The sequence below is a fragment of the Lineus longissimus genome, chromosome 19 (genome assembly GCF_910592395.1).
Source record: "Lineus longissimus chromosome 19, tnLinLong1.2, whole genome shotgun sequence".
In the NCBI taxonomy this organism is placed as follows: Eukaryota; Metazoa; Nemertea; class Pilidiophora; order Heteronemertea; family Lineidae; genus Lineus; species Lineus longissimus.
In genome coordinates, this window is record NC_088326.1 from 2,329,212 (window position 1) to 2,346,564 (window position 17,353).

The window sequence follows — 17,353 nt, forward strand, 5'->3', positions numbered from 1 at the left end:
CTGGGAGTTGAACCGAATTCCGAAGGTCTAGGATGCTAAGTTAGTGGCCTTATCTACATGTAGCCTATCGGAATTTCTTTTTCAAATTCTCAAGCCAGGAGTTCAAAACAAGTTAGCCCGAAGCTAGCGCACATCCGCGCTGTCATCAACAGAAGAAATGCACATTCTTATACCAGTCTTTTAGCTTGCTGTTTGAGAAATTATGCAGTTTCATGACCATTTCAAAACCATTGCTACACACACGCTAGTACCAGATGCAGAAAAATCTACATTTCATGAACTACGCGGTAGAAGATTCGCATAATACATCCTACATGTAACTGCCGGTAAATATTACCGGTCTCTCGAAAACAAGTTTCTAGAAGCGGCTTTTCCCAAACGGTCGCCGTTACATGGGATCAAATGATTGGTACACCCATCTAGCTGATTAAACCAGTGTTTGCCCCGCATACTAAGGACCTCGGGGGCGGGCCTAATGACGGCTGGGGATCCAGGGGTTACCATTTGTCTTATGATTGTAATCAGGGATATAAATGAGCGGGTGATTCTTAAATGATGGATGCTGATATCCATATCAATATCGACGCACGTTTGCCGTCCACTGCGAACAACCACGAAAATAGGCCTGCTCATTCTTTGAAGAGATATTTGAATTGGTTATTGATAAGTACCCTTTATTAGTCTCACTTGGTTCAGTTGTGTGTATGCGGCAAGCTGCGATATTGATCGTTAACCTAAGGCATGATCCGGGAAAACCTTGACTGTTTTATGCATCGATAAATCAGCAAAAACCAATATATACATTCCAAATTCATCAAAATGATAAGTTAAACTTAATTCTTTAAACTTCATTGATTAAAACTGAAACTAACACCCAATGTACCGATACGTACATGTACATGTGCTATGTTTGAACACTTTTAAGCCCGCAGCACACTAGCCGCCAACTTTGGCGACAAGAAGCATTCAGCTCTCGACGCCGAAGTTGGCGGCCAGTGGATCCCGGTCAGAGCACACCTGCCCAGAATTGGCGTCCAGTAGCGTCTTTTCCGCCACTTTAAGCTGCCATTTTGAAATCATGTGACATCAAGACGCTAGCTGATTGGCCATAGCCTCACCGCCGACGCCAAGTCAGGCGGCCATCCGTAGCACACCTGGCTTCTTCTTGCGTTCAAACGCGGCGACACGCGTCAAAAATCAAACATGTTAGATATTTGGCGTTTAGTTGCGGCAAGTCGCATTCGCCGACGCCGTTCGTAGCAGACTAGGGATTTTTCAGGCGTTCAGGACTCTTGCGGCAAAAAACGCCTGTGAACGCCGAAGTTGGCGGCTAGTGTGCTGCGGGCTTTAGGGTTTAACATTTGGATTGTGTTACTGTGCTACTCAGCGGATGTGATTCTCTGCTGTATCAATCTACGTCAAAAAAATCATCCCGTGGGTTAATGCACTTTATCATAAAGATTTCTTCATCATTTCCAACCAGCCTGAGGATATCTCCTCTCAACCTCTGAGTGCATTATTTATGATTCTGAGCGAAGCCGGCAACCAAAGGCCTCGCCCAATAATTTCTTTGTATACAAGCGTAAACAACAGCAATCCAGAAAGCCGCATTCTTCCGAAAAAAGCAACCTATTTTCATCTCAAGACAAATGTGTTTATCAGATTATTAGTACCCTGTAGCTATAAAAATAACTCCAGTTGCTCCAAGTCAGCACGAGCCATACAAATTAGCACATAGTAAAAACCTTCTCCTATCTACCTGAGATATACACTTACAATGCATTATTATGACTTTGTACAGTGTACATGCATGCTTTCACCAAACGAGGTAAATTATCTTTCCTCCTCCAAAATGATTGAGATTGTCAGCTGTCCATGGCTCTCAGACGAATCTAATCGATGGTTTCCCCAAGGTCACACTCTCGGTGAATGGCTCACTTATAAAGTTGTATGTGCCACCCGGGATCCCTACATGTTTGCAAGTTGCGCTGAATCCGATAAACGATAAACCTTTATCATGATTACATTCAAGTACATGGTGTGTTTTGGTACGAAAGAAATGGGGGGAAAGAGCACGTCGGGTGACGGTTCGCACTGCTGAAAGGGTGCATGTCGTCCTGGGTGCCGACAAATGGTACACAGGTTCGAGATCGACTGGACAATAAGCACCCTGGATGCCATTACACTAGACAAACAGCACCCAGCTTCTTCTTCTACACTTTTTCTATAACTACAACCGAGGTTGGCCCCACGCTCACGGAGGTCACGTGTCACGATAACCATCATTTTGCAAGATGGCGACCGTCCCTGTTTCCAACCGCGCTCTGTCACAGAAAAGACTAGGTATAGAGGTCAGCAATGTCATGAAAACGTATTGGTACAGAGTGAGCGGGACATAAAAAGAACGGGGTTTGCAACTATGGTATAAGGCTTATCCACAACCCTGAAATTCACATATACAGGGTGTTAAAAGATACTTTTACTTTTTGAAATCTTAATAACTTTTTTGTCAATTTTTGTTTGCAGAAAGCAACTTCAAATATTGGAAAGTAGAGGCTATGAGAATTCTGTTAGCATAATGTGTATTGTAGTGATAAGTGGTTGTTACGCAATGGACCTCTGAAAAAGAAAGGCAATTTCTGAAACAACAGATTTTCAACTCACAGTTTAAAATCGATAGCTTTCCACCTGGCGATCTCCGAATGCATTGCAACGTCGAATTCTGGACAAGACGGCTCAGCTTCTCCCTGAAGTTGGCGAGGTCCCGTACGGAATTTGTTGAAATAATTCCGGACGAGTTGGCTTGAAATGCGATTATGTACCCCATATTCCCTTGAAAATGCTCTCAGTGTTTGAATTAGACTCCGGTTATTTGAAAAAAATGCAATCACTACAAAAATTCGCTGCTCGGCAGAATATGGCATCCTGTCACCGTGAATGTAGAGAAAATGTCCTTTGCCGTATTGCACGCCTTTTGGGTGATGGGTGACTTATGCAATATCATCCCTTCATATTTCATGGCACTGGACATTTGTTGTTTACTGACATTCCTGAAGTGGTTGAATAAAATCGACATGTAAATTGGATGGCTTGTTACGTAATAACTATTGGACCGTTTCATGCAGGTGTTTTTCTAACAAAGTTCTCAAAGCCTCTATTTTCCACATCTAAAGGTGTGTCCTCATATCATTGTTTAAAAAGAGTTATTAAGATATTTTAAAGTAAAAGTATTTTTTAACACCTTGTATAATACTAGCTGAAATGGAAGCTTCTGAACTGACCTCATAATCATCTCAATGTTGGATACGCAACCTTCTTGAAGTTAATATGTACAGTAGAACCTTTCTATTAAGGACACCTTCGGGACTGGCAAGTGCGGTCCATGATAGAGAGGTGTCCTGATTAGAGAGGTCAAATTGAATAGAAAATACCAATTTGGGGCCAAAACTAGTGTCCTCAATAGAGAGTTTGTCCTTAATAGAGAGGTGTCCACTAAGGGAGGTTCCACTGTACGTTGTACACGTGCAGTAAAACCCTGTCCCACAAGGAAGCGCGACCCTTCTTTACTGTGCTAATATTTAGAGTAAATGTGTAAAAAGGTCAATCTTCACCGGTGAACTCGGCCGTTAAAGGTAATTTCAGACATTCCAGTACAAAATAAAAATGACAAATAGGTTGTATTGTACGCGCCGGTCACGGACCCAAACGTTGACCGCGCTCATCGTTGCTTAACTTCCACTCTGGGGCCAACGCGCCAACCACTGGGCAATAAAGGAATTCCCTCATGGCCGGCGGGTTAAGCCGTTCCATATACCTGGGGGTACTATACATAGGTCATCAATTTTGATATGATTGATAAACGAATTATTCATATTGAACAGGTGAAGGTGAAGTTTCTTATCTTCAGAATTATTATTGAGATCGTCAGCTGTAAGAGACATTTAGGGCCAAATTCATAAAGGGCGTTTAGCTTAAAACAGCGTTTAACCACTGAGTAGACAGATTCATGCAAATCTTCACAGAATATGAATAGGCCCTGAAACTGATTGGAGAGAAGTTACACACGGGTAACCCTTAAATGATTTTAAGAATTTGGCCCTTAGAATTTAGGTGAGGGTTTATTGTGTTGATTCTTAAAGGGGCAACATATACACCAGTTATGTTGGTTTTTCGTACAAAAGGGCATCCAGCAGGACCGCGACATCTCGAAAGGGGCTATTCATTGAAAAACCGTACAACTGGGATAAGGTTGTCACAAGAAACTGTCGATTTATTCAGATTTGCTGATTGTTTTTCCTTTTTTTAATTCTTCCTAAGCACATTTGGTGCCTTTTGTCATTTTTCTTCCGCTCCCTAATTACCTAATGGTGAATATAAACCTCTTCCATCGACGATCTTTAGAACATAAATCAAGAATAAAAACATTGTATAGCGCGAATGGGCAAAAACCTCGATATCGCTAAGTGAATTATAGGGTATCGCATATCAGCTCAGAAATCAGGGGAAAAAGCGAAAAAATTCAAAAGCTCTCGGAAGAACGGCGTACGGTTATCTGATGGATAATGGCGGTTGAATAATAATGGTATTAAGTACGTCACATGATTGTCATGTGACTGCTAAATGCGCTAATACCCTTTTGTTCATTTGGAGGAAATGTGATCATTGGAAGAATGAAAAGATTAGGAGTTTGTTCTGTATGGTCGTGTGCTTACCATTCATATAAAGCTCAGTAAATTGTGAGCTTTTGTAATTGAAGACGACAATGATTTTGTAATAATAAGTCCATAAAAACGTGTCTGAGTAAATATGAAACACGCAGACGTGAGAACTTTCGGTAACCAACTTGCTGAGATTAGCAACATTTGCAACCCATATAACATGTCTAATGTCAAAGGTATCCGTGCATGTTATTGTACAAGTACATGACACCGACAAAAAAAATGCAAGTCGCCGCTAATCTCCAAAACCTTTGTCCAAAACAAAACATTGTCATTGTAATTGTTGTTGGCGATGCGACTGTTAGTAATGTAATTTTTCTCAGAACATCGTCATTGGCAACCCATCTTGTTAATTGGCATTATCCTATCGGTTTTCGTTTGGTGTTGGCTGGAACCTGACAACACGGACATCGTGCGATCCAAGCAAGCCTTCTTATATCTGAAATCGTTGTGCTCACTGTTCAAGCTAAAAAGATCTGACGATGAAGTGCACATGATTTAAGTAATGTGCAGGTATTTCGGTCATATTTGTTCCTTTCGTGTTTACGTGATAATGGCATTGTATTCTTGTGACATGACACCTTCAAAATAAGAGACAGAAGACAGAAGATGAGACATAATGCAAATATTTCTTCCACCATTTTCGTCTTTAGGTTTTCTGAGCCTTTGTTTTGCTTGCAAAGACATTTATAAAGATAGGCCCTACTCTATTTGCGAACTGAAAAGGTCAGTTTCGAGTTCATAGATTCCGGCCTTTTTCTACCCTGTAAGGCGTCATAATTTGCTTTCGAAATGGGATCCGAGGTTTATCATCCAGAGCTATTGAAAGATAGACAACTTTCTGATGAATACCTCGTTTGTGATTGTTCAATAACGCTGTACTCTATGAAAGAGAAACTGACCCAGTACGTCAGCGGATTGAGTATACATGTTAGTCAAAAACACGAAATGTTCAAAACAAACATGAAGATAAAACTGGTTGACTGAATTTAAAGTTCATTGGCTTCCTAAGGAGTTATCACCAAATGTAAATCCACTCCTACAGTTTCACAATTAATTGCGAAACTGTAGAAACTTTGAAATATTACCGCGCCAGATTAGACAGTGCTTCACAATAACATTATTGCGCGTGATCCCGATGTCGCACCAAAATTGTGACGGCCTCCCATTGGCTGAAAACGTTTAAAAACAAGAATAACAATACTGCCAATAGATCAAGAAGGCGAAAGTTAATTACAATACATCATTCTCATAAATGTCAACGCCTTTCCCAATTCTCGTGTGTGTCCATGTGGGTGTCAGGGTTCTTTCCTCCAATATTATCCTATATCTGCAACATATCTTCTACCAAATGCCATAATCCATAAATAACTCCGAAATTCCAATACTCGGAATCAAAAAGTATTACCTGGTGTTTTTTCCGAAAGACCATCTGAACGAACTTCCATAAGCTTACGTATCTAGCATCTTACTCTCAGGGAAGTGACCAGATACATATATGTTCTTAAATTGCAATTTAGTTGTGATGACTTATTCATTGTACATGTAGATGTAATCTGCAAGTATAGGTCAGTATACATGTAGGTCAGTGTTTAAGGTTGGCGTTATAGTTCATTACTTTTGGCGTTGGTAAAAAACAATGAGCCATACCGTATAGGACTAATAATAATTTATTGTAAAAAACCTCCAAATAAGGAGCAGACAACAGAAATATGCAATAAAAATCATACACAGAGAACGAATCAAAAAAAAAAAAAAAATCATTTCTAAGTTGGAAGGATTAACCCTGAGCTTCTTGGCAGAAAAATGACGACTCATTCTATTTTTTCAGACGAAATGGGCCCAGCATCGATAACGCCAGCGTTATAGCACATCTACCATGGATTACGGATTATTCACCAACAGTTCCGAGGGCCAGAACTTCAGTGTTATGGTCTCCGAGACACCGCTACCGGACTACGAACTTTACTACTTGAAAGATCAATTAACCATGGTGCGTTCCATAACATCACGGATAGTAGCCCCGACGATTGCATTCGTGGGAATAATGGGAAATATAATCAATATAGTCGTGCTTACTAGACGCTGGATGCGCTCGTCAACAAATTGTTACTTGACGGTTTTAGCGATTTACGATACGTTGTACCTACTGATTGCAACGTCTCTATTTTTCTTCCGAGTCTATCCCGATATTCGTTATACGATGGAGTACACGTATTACTTCTGGATAGCGCGCCCCCTTTCGAATGTGTGCAGTAATACGGGAACGTGGTTAACTGTGACGTTTACAGTGGAACGCTACATCGGCGTCTGTCATCCTATGAAGGGTCGCGTCTTATGTACTGTTGAACGCGCGCGTTATATAATCGCCGCAGTGTGTGCGTTAGCCTTTCTTAGTACTCTTCCTGATTTCTTCGATACGGACGTTGTGAGACCCGACGTTAATGCCACGAAATATGAAATGACGCGTAACCACGGACACGAGATACTTACACAGATTGGGTACTACTGGATTAACCCTACCGTATTCACCTTCATTCCACTCATATTACTAGCCGTCTTCAACTCTCTGTTAATATATTCCGTTATGGAAGCGTCTAAATTACGGAAGTCAATGGCCAACATCGAAGTCACGGCGACGGACAACCGACGCGAACGCCAACAACGCGAACAACAACGGATCACGATTATGCTAATCAGTGTAGTTGTCGTTTTCTTTTTATGTCAACTGCCCAGTGCTTGTTTACTAATTGTGCAAAAGGTCTACGATGATGTGAGAAAAACAGAAAAATTGCGCCATACAATCGCGGGAAATGTCTTCAATGTCTTCGTCATGGTGAATTCTGCGATTAACTTTTTATTATATTCCTTGTTCAGTACGAAATTCAGGAATACTTTCAAACGAATTTTCTGCCGGTGTTGCCAAGATAGACAATCCCGGAACGATGGCCTTTTTTCAGAGATCGCCACAGCGCACCCAACGGCGATGCGTAGCAACCGTCCAAGCCTATGTGTACAGTTTAATAATGTGAATATAAGTCAAAGCCGTAGCCCCCTACCGGACAGAGCTGTAAACACGAGTAAAAATGGATATTTACAAATACAGAATAAACAAGAGGACTCTGTGTAGTGTTAACTTTAGTGTGTTAACTGTTAACATTGTTAACATTGTGTTTTCACCTACACAATGTGTTAACAGTTCATATTGAGTTAACACTAACACGTGTTACCGCATTGTTTTGCTAAACAATGAGTTAATACTAGTAGTTAACTGTTAATTGTGTGAACTATAAGCATTGTGTTATAGTTACACAATGTTTTAACAGTTCAGATCAAGTTACTCTTACACGTGTTAATGCATCGTTTTGCTGATTAACGATGTGTTAATAATGCTAATGGCAACAGTTAACAGTGTATTAACTGTTAACTTTTCTTGAGAAAAGTGTTAACTTTGTTTTGAAAGTTGGCTCTATGTTAACAGTTAACTTTTGTGTTAACAGTTAACATTGTGTTAAATGTTGTTGAAATTTCACATTGTGTTATACTGTACTGAGTTCCTTTCATGGTAGATGTCCAAATACAAGCAGGGCCCGGTTGTTAAAAAGCACAAAATTCACGTTCCATTAATTTTTTTCTAACGAATCCGTAAAAGCTAACATGGTGTTGAACAGCCGAGTCCAGGAGGGCAATATGTACAGTTAAAGGATAAGATCATTTAGAAACCTAAGTGGAGCCACCTACCAAAGTGATATTTAGGAATTGCGTACATTGTATAAAAAATAGCTGAATAAAGACTATATTTTAAGAGGAATCGGGGAAATTTTTCGTAGAAGATATATTCGATAAAATACATACTTGTAGCTCTGACTTAACCAGCCCTATTAACACAGTTAGAACGGCGGACAGCGAGACGAAGAGGAGACCGAGTAACCAGGTCCCGCAGTGATATTTGGACCGTACATCTTTTTTACCTAAGCAATAATAGCAAAGGTACCAAAAACGAACTGATCTGTGCTGCCATCTTGGTATTTGTAGTCGAGGTAGCAGCTATACGAAGCTATACCTTGTACTCAAAGTGAGGTCTTTTCGTCTCCTTCACTATCACCTCAATCATAATCATCATCATTATCATCATCATCAACATCATCATCATCATTATCACCATCGTCATCGTCATTATCATTATCATCGTCCTTTTCAACGTTACCAGCATTTTCAACCTCGTCATCAATATCGTCGTCACCATCACCATCATTAGCAACATCATCGCCATCATCGACAACGTCTTCAACATCATTGACATCATCATAATCATCTATAACAACGTCGTCATCATCATCATCGATATCATTGACGACGTCATCATCATCATCATCATCATCATCATCATCATCATCATCATCATCATCATCATCATCATCATCATCATCATCATCATCATTATCATCATCATCATCATCATCATCATCATCATCATCTATATCATCATTGACGACGTCATTATCATCATTGTCATCAGCATCATCATCATCATTAACAAAGCCACCATCATCAAAGAAAACATTATTACATCTCCATCATTGACAACGTCATCAAAAGCTTTATCCTCGATCGTCATAATTACCATCGTCATCAGCAGCAGCAACAGCATACATTATAACTTCCTTATACTTTTGCAAAGTTGGTCAAACTGTTTTCAGACTAGGGTTGACGTAGTCCTACACTTTTTGAAATCAATCTATTTCTCTGGCCGAGGGTGGTAGTTTTTAGATTTTGTTTACGGAGATGGGGTTGTTAATATTCTACAATTCATCGTCATATTACTCATTAGCACTGGTATCATAGCCACCATCGTTATCATACATCATCATTATCATCGTCTTCATCCTCCAAACGCCATCCGTACCCGTCGCAGTATCATTTTCCTGAAATACCCTGTCCTGCACGCTCATGTCAACATCGACCATCAAAATAGAATCATGTATTTCCCTCGTTGTCATCCCAATTTCCATATATCTGTTGTCATTAGTATCCGCCTGGGAATAAATAAGCTTGGCAGGAATTGAGCTAAGGCAGTTGATATACCCCAACCAACGATAGAATAGATCACTGCCAAGTGTATTTTTGTAAGAAAAGAATGAAGGTACAAAGTGCATCGGTCAAAACGCTTCATAATATCAACTTTAGGCTAGTTGTTGACAGCCATTTTGCATTTTCGGGGCCATTTTGGATTTGCACACTCGCACTAAACAGTTCCGTTGAAAATTCTTCCTAACCATGTCATAAATGTCATACCTATGTCCACCACTCACCATCATTATCATAACCATTGGCTTTTTGTCAGAAGATAATACATGGCAGCTTAAGTCTTTACCATGATTCATACAGCATCATTTCAGAAGCGACATCTACACCGGCGGCAGATCTGTAACTCTCGGACAAGGGAATAGGTCATTCCCTTTGTTTCTCACTTAAATCATCCCATTCCATGCTCCTTACTCGTCCATGGCCGGCATTGTCATTCATTTTCTCATGGCCTTCATTGTCATTGTCATCATAGTGAAAAACCCTCTGAGGTTTTTCACAGTTTCAAAAACTAATCAGGGTTTGTCATTTTACAAAATGAACACGGGGTGCATATTTATGTTGGCCGAAAAACCGAGTTTTTCAAAATCTCAGACACCGTCCTTTATTTTAAAGGGTACCTGTTGAGCTACTACAAAAACATGGCATCTTTCACTGTGAACTAATAATCAAAAACAGTTATCGAACACATTCGCCAGAACTACAGTCTACACATTCATGGAAGTTTGCCTTGCAAAGCTCCCAGCATCATCTCCTCATCCTTCACCCTCGATTCCATCTCATCAGCATCAACAATGACAGCAGGATTTTCGTGTGCACCTTTTCGGCGGCTGGATTCGATTGAGACTCCTCCTCCTCCCTTTTCGAAACCAACGTCCCTATTCCTCTTCAGTTATAGACTTTTTACTTAGTGAGTTTTTGATTGATGAAAGGCTGCACTAGTAGGAGACTTTTTCCGACTTCTTAACGGTTTCTCTACTGATTTATCCTGAAGTCCGACATTGTCCGAATTTTCCATGAAAGGTCGGATTTCTAGAAAACCTGTGAAAAATACAAGGGTTTCCCAAAATTGGGCATTTTAGATCAAAGGCCTATGAGATTAATGAGGTGACCTAATTGAGGGAGCTAATTAGTATTCAAACTTAGGGTCACTCTGAGTGTTTGCCTCACACCTCATTAACCCCATTCAACATAGGCCTTTGATCTTTAATGCCATATTTCGGGAAGCCCTTGTATTTTTCACCGATTTATGGCAAATCAGGAAAAAGTTAGAGAAACCGTTGCGAAGTCGGAAAAAGTCTCCTAATGCTACATATTGATACCAGGTGACAGCACTGCTTCAATTGGGAAGCTCTGTCTCTATAAGGATTTTTGGCAAACCCCCGAATTGTCAACGCGAACGCCAATCAAATTGCTCGACCTATTGATCCCGATATCGAAGGGACAGGTGTTCACGTTGGCATTTCGGGGCCTTTGCGAAAACTCCCTATTGGTGATACTGTAGTCATTAGAATAAGCCTCCGTCATTTGTCCGTGGCGGCTTGGGGAATCAGTAAGAAAAGGCTGGGAATGTTATCAAATAATTGGTTACAGTGCCGATGTCTGGTCGAAGACATGTTTTAAGCAAAATTTAAAATGGTCCAGAGCTTCTGTAGTATCACGCGCAGAGTTTTCGTAATAGTTGTTACGTCTCCTTCACCCTCACCGCACATTTCGCTCACATTGATGACGGGGTCGGTGATACGACAATGGACAAATAGTTCTTTGCTCGGAAAAGCTGAATATTATTTTTTTCGTGATTCGCCAAAATGAAAATACATTTTCTAGACATGTTCACGAATTGCAGAAATATGAGGCGAAACAATTATTCAGAGTATTCAGTTGTGATTCGTTCGAGTTAGATTTGTAGGGAATACGGATCTCTGAGAGATATGCCAGAAATGATTTTAATTGCAATGCATTTGTAGGGAGAAATGTACATGAACGCAACCAAGACTTCGTTTTGTACAAAATATGTCTGTATCATTGCAAAAAATAAGGTTTTATGTATAACTGTACATGTACTTGTTACACTGTGCTAACTCGTTTGGTAATAAACAATTGCTTGGTTAGTTTTGTGTTGTATTTATTCAAGAAACACGATTGCGTAATATTCCAGAAAGTAGATCTGCCTCCGCAGTAGCAATGCGGTCATCGTATACATACATGTAGTAAAAAGCCCTCAAACACGTATGACATTGATCACGGTCCGATCTAAGACACAATTATTTTATTCGTAGACGATATCGCTCATTCATAACGTATTGTGGTTGTCGTATTCGCTGCTAATCTGGCAAAAGGAAGGGGTGACGGGTGATTACATGATACGCTATTAATCCTGCTGCCTGAAAAACGGCAAATGTAACCACCACGATGGGTAATGCATGAGCGACATTGCGTTCGAATGAAATGGTGTTTATTTGCCTTGGGCTGAGGCCTAACCAGCGTTGAGCGTATAACCATCCTTCGTGAAATGTGTGGTTCTGGTCAACTCGTAGCTTGTGACACACTGTCTAAATATATATCTTCTATGGACGAATACCATACTACTTGAGCCCAGGTCAATGCAAAGCCTATTACGCAATCACCGCGAGGTGTGCATATGATTACATACATATTATATCAGGTGAGTGTAGGATAATTGTTCATTAACATGCATATGCTGGCACTGCCTGTCTAGTAGGCACAAGGTACTTCTTCACAGAGTGATATTAAATATTTGTCTATTTATAATCAGTTTATAATCGTGGACGTACCCTCCATTGCTAATTGGAAGACCCACATAAGGAACTTGGGAAACTCGGCATGAAATCACATCAAGAAACAAGAGGGAAGAATGTGTGATGAACTTGGTGGAGTTTCGAATGTTCCCAACAACGATTCCAGTCTGAACTAAATGTTCATTAGTAAGTATAGTATACTCATTTGTATCGTGTCTTATAAATCAACTGAACTCCTTTAGGTTTAGCCCTATTTTCATTCAAGCCAGCGAGTTTTATTAAACCCCCCTGTGGGTTGTTGTGATGTTAAACTCTTTCAATGAATGCGGCAGTCCTAATGTTCTCTCAAGGCCGTGTGGTATTGCAATGGCGCTGTTCACTGGAACCTTCGGAAACTAGGCAATCGTTCCAACCACGAACCTGGAGCCAGGAATTCATGAGAGAAAGGTAAAATCAGTCAGGAAATTTTGCCACTTTGGGAGGTAAACTTCCAAGGGGGTGTCTGTGGGAGATGACCTCCCAAACGGGTCGTCGCCGCTTTCCTTGGCTATGTTATTTTGAAACCTAGTGAACGCGTTTATATTCAAGATATCTAACAATAAACTATTCTCAATTTCAGGGACGCCGAGCACAGTTTTCAAGTTCCCACTGCCACGAAGGTGGCTTTCGTTGTTTAACCAGTGGCGCCATCTATACAGGGTTCCGATGGGAGACAAAAGGTGGAGGCACGCGATCATCCTGGTGATTTTTTTGACAATTTTCACTTGGATATTCATCAACTTGACATGGACCGCAGATATTTCACGAAAACTACGACGAATGAGAAATACGGGCGTCCTACAACCTCAGGTGCCTTTCAGAATTAGAGATTACGATAGAGGGCGCTTCGATGGTCGCCTAGGTGATCACCATGGCTACCGTGGTAGCTATGGAAACCCCACCGACGTTACCAAGGCAAATGTTAGAAACGAAACACGGAAACTTCCTCAGTGTATTATTATTGGGGTCCGCAAAGGGGGCACACGGGCACTCCTTGACTTTTTAGAGGTTCATCCGGGAATTAAATCGGCCGGAAGGGAGATCCATTTCTTTGACACAGATGAGAACTACAATCTTGGTTTAGACTGGTACCGCTCAATGATGCCCCCGAGTTCTCCTGGACAAATCACAATCGAAAAAACGCCGAAGTATTTCGTCTCCCCTCGTGTTCCTGAGCGGATTGCAAAAATGAACGGGTCTATAAAGTTGATTCTGATCGTCAGAGATCCGCTTGAAAGGAGCATTTCCGATTTTGCGCAGTTGAAGAAAAGTGGAAAGGGTCCGCGTGAGTTTGAAGGTGCAGCAATAAACTATACTACTGGAAATGTAACTTCAAAGTTTCGACCAATATTGTATTCACTTTATTATGTGCACTTGCGGCACTGGTTGAAACATTTCAAACTGGAACAAATGTTGGTGTTAAATTCTGAGAATTTTGTAAAGAATCCAACGAATACACTGTCTCAAATTGAGACGTTTTTGAACTTAAAACACGTGCTAACTCGTGAGCAGTTTTACTTCAATGAAACAAAGGGGTTTTATTGCTTGAAGGAGCAGACGGGGCTTCGCGGAAAGAAGAGGAAACAAGCAGGTTGCATGGGGTCATTCAAGGGCATTGAGCACCCGAACATTAGCGCAGTAGTCTCGGAGAAAATACGAACGTTTTTTCGGCCATTTAATGAGGTATTCTTTAAAACAATCGGTGAGGATTTTCATTGGCACTGAACAAAGGGTGCAACCATGGACACTCAATTTCATCCGGGTACCACATCTTCCGGGCTTGGAAATACTTCGGTAAATGGAGCCTATACGACACAACGCTTTGCGGGACAGGACTTTTCTTAGTACAGGGTTATGTATATAATCTTAGACAATAAAATCAGGGAAACTTCTAGTCAAAATGTCACTTCACAATTTTCTGTTGTGAGAATATTGTGCATCCCACTCTAGTTCTAAAACAGCTAGAAACAATATTCCAGTGGAAACTCTTGTATAATTTGCGAGAATGACATTTTCATCTCAAAATTATTTTATGAAAATCTTCCAGGCAATATGATCTATTATGAAAATGTCGGTATTTGTATAGTTCTGCCATGATATTTTATATTTTTATTTCAATATTTTATCCGACATACACAATTTTTCAAGTAAAGTGTTTCTTCTTATGTCATTAACTCCCCAGAGAACCAAAATCCGGAACTCCGGGTAGCAAGTGCCAAGTCCAGGTTCAGAGTCGTCTGGTATTCCTGAATTACGAGTCCTTCAATAGTTTCCTCGCAATAGCGAGTTTCCGCATCGCTTACGATTACGATTACGATTACGATTTGTGTTTGACGTCATCGATTTTTGATGCTACGTCGTCCCCAGCGAAATCGTCGATGGTACTTTCGTCTCGTTCTTGCGAGGATTCCGGCTATCTTGGTAAGTCGAAAAACGATTACATGGATTAGCGAAAAGCCTATTTTCCACGCTACATATCAAATTCAAGGTGAAATATTCATTGAAGAATACTTTAGAACATATCTGTCAAACATAGGAACTGCATTTAATTTGATCAACGACGATTTTGATCATGTTTTAGCGCCGAGAAAAGTGCACCCAGAGAATGAGAGAAGAGTATAGGGCCTATACTACAGTACACCAAGTCGTTGGTGTGAATGCGGAAACAAAATTTCTGGTTCATGCCAGTTTTGAGAGTATTACGATTACGGCTTTGAAATCGTAATCGCAATCGTAATCGTAAGCGATTCGGAAACTCGCTAATGGCTCTCCCATGGCATACCTAAATCAGGTAGTATTTAATGGACACGTACATTCGGATCTAGAGATAATGGGCCTACAACGGGCTGATTTCAAGCACCATATCTCTGCTTGGGCTGTGTGACGAAGCAAAATATCGTAAAGTAAGCACGAACATCGAAAGCTTTTCACTTATTGCAGCCTACCGGACGGAACCTTTAATGTGAAACTTCAACGTGTCTCATCAGCACCACCTAATGGTATTAGACTAGGTTGATCCCACCACTGCGTTCGGAGTGTAAGAACATCTTGACGCCGAGATCAAGACTTTGCCGGACCTTTGAGCAACTGCTCCAAGGCGGGACGGAGCCGGCTACCACCCCTAAATCGTGACACCATCGTAAGCAATATCTCTAACCCATTATGGTCCCTGTAGCTAGTTACCTTAATTTGTCATCGTACAATAGTAGTAACTACATGTAATTCTCCGGGGGACTAACTTGACTTTCGCACCAACAGGAACGCACAACAACGACATTGAATCCCGGGTGCAGCCGAGTGCATCACGCGGCACAAAAGGATCGTCTGCTCAATGGCGTCAATTGTACTTATTCAGCTCTTCACGCTTGGTTTGCGGCTATTATCCTTGGCGAAACCTTGTTGAACATGTCTAATCCTCTCTGTACACCATTCAACGTGTTCAATGCATTGATTGCTCGCCATACCCAAAATTAAACAGGGCGAGCCCTACTTCGGAGTGGTTGTGTGTGGTGCTTTTTTATGGAAGTATGTAACCTCCTTTCAGCAGGACAGAAGTAGTTTGGATTTGAGTTACGTTCTTGGGGGTTGATTAGACTGACAGTTTGGGTAAGTGTCAATTATTATTATTCCCACTCGGGCATTCGTAGCCCCTACCCGGCCCCCAGGGTTCAGGGTGGGGGTTTACGCGGCCATGAGGTGTTCCTTGGAGAATTCTAGGTCGAGATGTATCACATTCTCAATTTTGTCCAACCCCATGTCGGCCGAGGTCGGGGCATGTAAAATATTGAAATCAGTCCGTGCAAAGAAGTTTTATAGAACCTCCTTTTCTTTCGTGTATGTTGTAACCATCGTTCGCCGGCGTGTGTCCGTATCCCATGTATGGCCCTTACATAATCGCGGTGAACAGTAATTCAACCCCACTTCAACTCAGTTCACCACCATCTAAGCACTGTCACTGTAAACAATCATTGCGTCACTCTAATGCAAACCGAGAACCTCGCGATAACTATTTAAAGCTGAACGAACTAAACTACCCACGGCCCCGACCACAACTTGGAAAAGATTGCTGATGTTCGCTCATACACACAAATATCCTATCTGCCATACTTTGCCTAAATTGCGCCATGAAAAATTTCACAATAGCTTGTCATAACCCCTTGAACCATTATTTGGTTGATTTGGGTCACGACCAAAGTTCATTGAACCACAATAAGCAGGTCCTCTGCCCAAGGGCTAAAACCTGCTCTCAACATTTGACCGGGGACTCATTAGGGCAACACACTCAGGTCAAATCCCCGCGTTGAGATTTATACAGGCGGCACCGACGATTCCTTCCCTCAGCGTCGTCGAAAGTCAATACGTACAGTACCGTGACATTTTGCAGTCTGAAGTGAAGACAAAAATAGTTTTTTTCCCGCCAGTTAGCTCTTCTTGTTGACAATAATCATATATGTCATGCATTTATAGTCTCAATAATAAATGACGCCTTAATTACACGCGCGCCGATATCTAGGGCGACATGATTGGACATTTGCTGAAAAGCATATACATTGTACACTCAGTTGGGATTTTCTGATCAGCCAGAGGTCACTGTAGCGTTCTAGGGCAAAATGATGATTCCAACTCGTTTCCCAGCAGAGCAGCAGTTCGATTTCCCAAGTCCATGACTTGCGCAGGAAGATGAAAATTGCCGTATCCGTCCCTTCGCCTGGTAGGGCGACTTCCGTGAAGTGATTTTAGTTACCCGTATGC

General features: G+C 41.2%; 2 protein-coding genes across 4 annotated transcripts in view; both read left to right on the forward strand.

Annotated features, from left to right (window-relative positions):
- Positions 1-11,905, forward strand: part of LOC135502858 (FMRFamide receptor-like) — a 113,898-nt gene extending 101,993 nt beyond the window's left edge. For all 3 annotated transcript variants that reach the window (XM_064796001.1, XM_064796000.1, XM_064796002.1), the window contains exon 5: positions 6,550-11,905. In XM_064796001.1, the coding sequence (XP_064652071.1) occupies positions 6,598-7,848 (1,251 nt within the window). In that variant the 5' untranslated portion in view covers positions 6,550-6,597 and the 3' untranslated portion in view covers positions 7,849-11,905. The remainder of the gene's footprint in view (positions 1-6,549) is intronic.
- A 1,476-nt stretch (positions 11,906-13,381) lies between these two features.
- On the forward strand, positions 13,382-14,326 carry LOC135503396 (heparan sulfate glucosamine 3-O-sulfotransferase 5-like). Its single transcript, XM_064796956.1, has one exon. The coding sequence runs from the start codon at positions 13,382-13,384 to the stop codon at positions 14,324-14,326; it is 945 nt and encodes a 314-aa protein (XP_064653026.1).
- The last annotated feature ends 3,027 nt before the right edge of the window (positions 14,327-17,353 follow it).

Coding starts and splice junctions, on each gene's coding strand:
- LOC135503396 (XM_064796956.1), top strand. CDS start 13,382: ATGAGAAATACGGGCGTCCTACAACCTCAGGTGCCTTTCAGAATTAGA.